Below are 6,043 nucleotides of genomic sequence, written 5' to 3' on the forward strand. Positions count from 1 at the left end.
TGAGTGCTATTATTTCTTCTTTTCTGGTCTCAACTCAGTGCCACAAAATGTTGGGGGGAAAAGTGCGTGATAACATTTAACTTCATTTGGGTTTGAGGTGATAACACAGGTGGAGTCTTAGATTCTAGCTCACTGTATGGTCCTGCAAGCAATGAGAAAAGATGCTTTTAACACTTTGTACCTCAGTTACATGCTCAAAATGTGTTTTCAGTATGTTGCAAACGGAGTCCATTTCACCTTCAGCTCTGTCGTCTTTCTTTCCCTTAAAATTATTTAATTTCTCGGATTACTGACATTTTAAAAAAAGTAGACATTTCTTCTGTAAACAGCTACTTTAAAATGAACTGACTGAACTGATGGTTAAAGGATGCTGTGTATTCACCGCTGCTTTTATTTCACTTATTATACTCACGAGCTCTTTGAGGAAAAGTGTCTTATCTGCCATTTTCACTTCAGGTATAGTAACTAAACACCGGGTTCATTTTTAGGAATTTCTTTGTTGCTTTATTGCTCCGGTTCTGGGTTTTTAACCTGTTTTCAGCTGTGGGTTAAAGGAATGCTCCCAGTATTTGTGGCGATCACAGCTGGGGAGGGGGAAGGGTAGATGCACTGTTGTTTCCTACCTGGTTACACAGAGTAAGTAATCCTGACAGCGATACTAAAAATGGTACTTATCAGAAATAAAAACTTAGCTTCTTTTTCACTGCTGACTGCTCTGTGTTTGGGTCCTTTATTGTTAATTTTCTCTTCATTTATTGATTTATTTTTAAATTGTCTTTAGAATTTCTTCTCTATATGTCAGTCAAACTCTTTCGCATCTGTTGCAGTCCCAACTCTGAGAATGACTTTCCTCATGGGAGGATTAGCAAGTTAAAGGAAGAAATGGTTTTTATTTTTATGATCTGGTGAGTCAATTAAAGATTATCTAAAGGGGAGAAGAATCCTATTCATTCAATCACATCATATAAGGACTAGAGATGGCACGATACCACTTTTTTATGTCCGATACCGATACCGATATCATAAATTTGGATATCTGCCGATACCGATATGAATCCGATATAGTGTTTTTTAATCAACAAAACTGTTTTTTAAATATCTTGCTGCATTTTGTATAAGTTCATACTCAAGTTTAAAACAACAACTACACTAAAGCTATTCTGTTATACCTGTATCCAAAAAAAATATTTCATAGTTCAGCAATACTGATCAATCTAATAAACTTAAACCTACACCATCCTCCCTATTCTGGTATTTTAAAGAGTACTTAGCATATATATTAAGCAACCTAACTAATAGGGTTCCAACTCCCAGCAACAACAAAAATAAATAAATAAAAAATAGGGAACCACCCCTCACGCTCCACCTCATGATGCTTAATCGACGTAATCAACCTTAATTTGATGCAGTGTGGGAAAAAAAATGCACAGAAATCAATTATTTTTCAAGAAATATTAAATAGATTCAACATCTTTCTTCAACAAAATTGCAGACTGCACAGATGGTACCTTCACAAAGGAAAAAGTACTATAGCTTACTAGGGTATATATATTAGACTTAATAGTTACTATATACAGTAATGGACTTCTATTCATTTTGCATCAAATTAAAACTTTGGCTGTCAGATAATTATTTATTAAAAGCTAGACATTTTAAATGAGAATAAGAAAGAAAAGTATGTCTTTGTGCCCCCTTTTCCCTGTTAATGCCCTATCAGCCCCCCTGGCTAAACTTTGCTAGATCCGCCCCTGCACAGTTACCAGCGTCAGCTACGTAGAAAAAGATCCTCGAGTAGAAAGTAATATTAAATACATTCTAACAACAGCTGATCAAGCTTAAACGTGCTGCTGTTGTTCAGCCGTTGGTTTCCTCTTTCTGGTGCAAAGTGGGCCAAAAGCAAACTAGAGACACGGACTAGCGACAGAAAAGCCGATCAGCTGATCGTTAAGCAGTTTCATGATTGAAGTAGCAGCAAGAAGAGGCAGTCGTTTGTTAAGCTTAACGCAGGAATGCTTTACAAACATTCAGAGATGGACTTACACACTTGCTTTACTTCTCTCGGGATAACTTTGTCGGAGATGAAATGCCGGGTTGCTAGCGAAGCTCCAAATGCTATCCAGACCATCGACAGGTCGCATGCCACAGCCGCTCTATCACGTGATGCATACTGCTCCGACGTGCTAACGTTCTGAGGTGAGTTACGGCGTGTTGCAAGTTTTGTGAGGTGCTTTCGTGATATTTAATGGATCGGATTACATTTTTTATTTTTCTCCGATATCCGATCCAGTAATTTAGGTCAGTATCGGACCGATACCGATACGTAATATCAGATCGGTCCATCTCTAATAAGGACTAGACTGAAAATGAAGAGTCAAGACTTTTTCACGGTGCTGTAAATACACAGGAGGACGAGCAATGCAATTTCTGACTACTTCAGAAAAGAAGATAATCCAGCCAAAAATACATGTAGGAATTGCAACAGTAGTAGCAAAGGATCTCACGTACATATGTACAGTCTGTCATTTTTTTTCTGTCAGTGGCAGAAACATGTTTACACAGGTACATGATTGGCCTGAAAATGAAAGACTTTGGTTGCACCTGAAACACCCTACATCACATTATTACTTGACTTGCAGGGGGTGTTTATCAGTGGGAAAAACTGTAAATCTTATGAAAATACAGTTAAAGTCCAAAATCTAGCCCCTCCTTCAGATTTTCCAAGAGCCATCCAGTTGGACATATTGGATTCTTTGCTGGGGTGTTTCTGCCCCCTGGGCCTTATGTTTATACCCCTGCTCTATATTGTACAGATGTTAGCCTATCTGAGCTACCACAGGGCAAGATGTGTAATTTCATTTATTTATTTATTTATATATATATATATATATATATATATATATATATATATATATATATATATATATACATATATATATATATACATATATATATATATACATATATATATATACACATATATATATATATATATATATATATATATATATATATATATATATATATATATATGTTTTATTAGTTTCAGTTTTAGCTTTTCTTAAATATTTTTTATGGATGGAGGGCATATGTCAAAGGCAAGATATAGGAAAATCCGTACAGGTGTTATAATAAAAACAGTTGATGTTCAATCTTGCAGATGTGCAGAGTCTCAATAAAAGCACCTGTCAGTGAATAATTAGGCATGTTGTTAGCAGATTTCGACAATACTAACAGATAGTTACATAATCTATAATCTTTATATTTTTATTTTTATTTTTTTAAGTTCAAGAAATCATTTTACTTTGATATTTTTCAAAGGTCTTAAATTTGTTTTGTTTTGGGAGGGTTTTCACATCTAGTTTTAATTAGCTGTGATAACTTTGGTCTGCATGATTCTTTGGGCTTAAGTTGCAAGAATTAAATGTGTACAATTGCAGACAAAGTTGTGATAACTCTTTGGCCAGACTGTAATTAATAAAACAAAGTTTTTATTAAAAGACATAAAAAATCCTTTTTGCAGAAATGTTTGTAGTAGATAGACATTTATTGTTTGTCTATTGGTTATCTAATTTGGTGTAGTATGAATGGGCATGGCAGTATTTAAGCATTAAAACAGATGTATTTATGAAACTTAAGCCATTCAGTGGGCTGGATTGGTGTCTAGCCACAGGCTTTATTTAGATGTTCACAGTGAAAATAAATTTATCTCATTTATTTGAATTCTTTCTTTTATTTTGACTACATTGTCCGTCTGTTCAGCACTTTAGCCAACGCTTGATGTCTTTTAAACGTGCTATACAAATAAAGCTCATTTGATTTGAGGTTTGTCCACGTGCCACGCAGATTTCCCTCTTTTTCATCCTTCCACTCATCTCATGTCCTCACTTTCAGATTGCAACCAATGGCAGTTTCTTTCATCTGTTCACTTCTGTTAACCTTAGGTTCAGATTAAATACACTGGATAACACAGTTATTTAACTTTATTGGTCCAGTTGGACTTTAGTCAGACAACCAAACTAAAAAATAAAAAAAAACACTTTTAGAAAATTTATGACATCAGACCAGCTGACACGGAAATCCTCACCTTAGTTAATGTACAAAAGAAAAAAAAACGGTAAATTCACAATTTAGGAACTCTTTGCGTAACTTTTACGGATACTTGAACCAATTTAAAAACCTGTTCTGCAATAACATTGTCCCCAAGAGTTTATGTGCCTGTCATAGCCTGAAGGGTCCCCAAACTGAGAACAGTGTCAGAGACATAAAACGGTCTGCATGTTTTGATATCTGAGAAATACTTTTTGTTAACCAGGTAAGCTCCTTTAACAGCAGAAATGTAATTTTCCCAGAGGACAGTTCATGAACCCGTTCTCCCATCTCCTCTCATGCTTTCCAGGCTTGAGAGGACCGAGCTCTTCTCATCCGCTGACCCTCCCTGCGGCGGTTGATTGCCTTGGTGCTAGCCCGTAGCTTTCGGAGCCTCAAAGCACGAAGACGCAGCTGAAGATCCTGCGGGATCTTCCCCCCTTTGGCCCTGATCTCCTTCAGCCTCTGGATGGGTGTTTTGGTGAGGATGAAGTCACAGATGGTGGGATTTGGTTCCATGCCGACATTGCACCGACGCATGGATGGGAAGTAACCCACGGCCCAAACGATCACCTTGTACTCGCCTGGGTTCAGAAGACGCCAGTAGTCCCCATCAGTGGCTACAGAAAAAAATGAGGTTTGCAGAATTTTAATCTAAGTTTCTGGTTGTACTGGTTAATGCATCTGTAGAAGATAAATTAATAATTTTGCCAAAAACTGATTGCAGCTTCTATCTTGTGACGAAAATGTTCTTTGGGGCTCCAAATGGCTTGATATCAGAGATATGTTTGACGGATTACAGGTCAGTAAGTCATTTACAACAGTTCAAATACAGCAATTGTCAAAATTGTTCTTTCGGTGTGTTTGGTTACAGGCTGTTAACTTGGTATACACAGAAATACAGCTAAAACAAAGATGCATTTGATGGTTGTAGTTTGACACTTTTTACTTTAACACCCTGCTCATTAGAAAGAAAATCAACTGGCTGACCTGATCGGATGTCATGGTCATGGTCCTCCACCTTGATTATAGCATCTGCTATTCCTTTTTTGGTGAGCTTGTCCCTGACCACACCTTTGATGCCTCTGTGAACCTGAGAGAGGAGAAAATGCTGCCGTGTGAGCCACTGCTTTGAAAACCACGTGATAACTTGTACCATTTTCTTTGAACAGGTTTACCTGCTCCATGTAAACCAGCAGAGACTCCTTATTGTTCTCCCACTCGATGGGGAGTTCACTAACATGAGGAAACTTATCACAGGACAGCTCCACTGTCACCTCGAAGCAGTTGGTGTGCAGGTAACTGAAGTCGTTCATACCTGCAGGAAAGGCAGGCACAGAAAACACAGTGAATACTGAGTGAAACAGTCGTGCAATTTATAGGTTTAAGGGGAAAAAGAACTGAATTTGATCCTTGAATAGAGAGAAATATGACATCTGTCAGTGATTAACTTGGTTAAATATTGATGTATTTTTTCCATCCATCCATCCATTTTCATCCGCTTTGTCCGGGGCCGGGTCGCGGGGGCAGCAGCCTAAGCAAAGAGGCCCAGACCTCCCTCTCCCCAGCCACCTCCTCCAGCTTATCCGGGGGAATACCAAGGCGTTCCCAGGCCAGCCGAGAGATATAATTTCTCCAGCGTGTCCTGGGTCTGCCCCGGGGCCTCCTCCCGGTGGGACATGCCTGGAGCACCTCACCCAGGAGGCGCCCAGGGGGCATCCTTGTCAGATGCCCGAACCACCTCAGCTGGCTCCTTTCGATGTGGAGCAGCAGCTGCTCTACTCTGAGCCCCTCCCGGATGGCCGAACTTCTCACCCTATCTCTAAGGGAGAGGCCAGCCACCCTTCGGAGGAAGCTCATTTCTGCCGCTTGTATCCGCGATCTCGTTCTGATGTATTTTTTAAGCTTGCAAATTATAGCAAGATTAAAATTTGATATGTACTGGAGCCTAGTTTAA

General features: G+C 38.7%; 1 protein-coding gene across 1 annotated transcript in view; it reads right to left on the reverse strand.

Moving 5' to 3' along the window:
* Window positions 1-3,965: 3,965 nt before the first annotated feature.
* cpxm1a (carboxypeptidase X (M14 family), member 1a) overlaps window positions 3,966-6,043 on the reverse strand; it is a 12,017-nt gene continuing 9,939 nt past the window's right edge. Inside the window, exons 11-13 of the mRNA XM_004540025.5 lie at window positions 5,265-5,404; window positions 5,077-5,179; window positions 3,966-4,706 (exon numbers count right to left, since the gene is read on the reverse strand). Coding sequence (XP_004540082.2) covers window positions 4,384-4,706; window positions 5,077-5,179; window positions 5,265-5,404 — 566 coding nt within the window. The 3' untranslated portion in view covers window positions 3,966-4,383. The remainder of the gene's footprint in view (window positions 4,707-5,076; window positions 5,180-5,264; window positions 5,405-6,043) is intronic.

The sequence above is a fragment of the Maylandia zebra genome, linkage group LG19, assembly GCF_041146795.1.
Source record: "Maylandia zebra isolate NMK-2024a linkage group LG19, Mzebra_GT3a, whole genome shotgun sequence".
Classification (NCBI taxonomy): domain Eukaryota; kingdom Metazoa; phylum Chordata; class Actinopteri; order Cichliformes; family Cichlidae; genus Maylandia; species Maylandia zebra.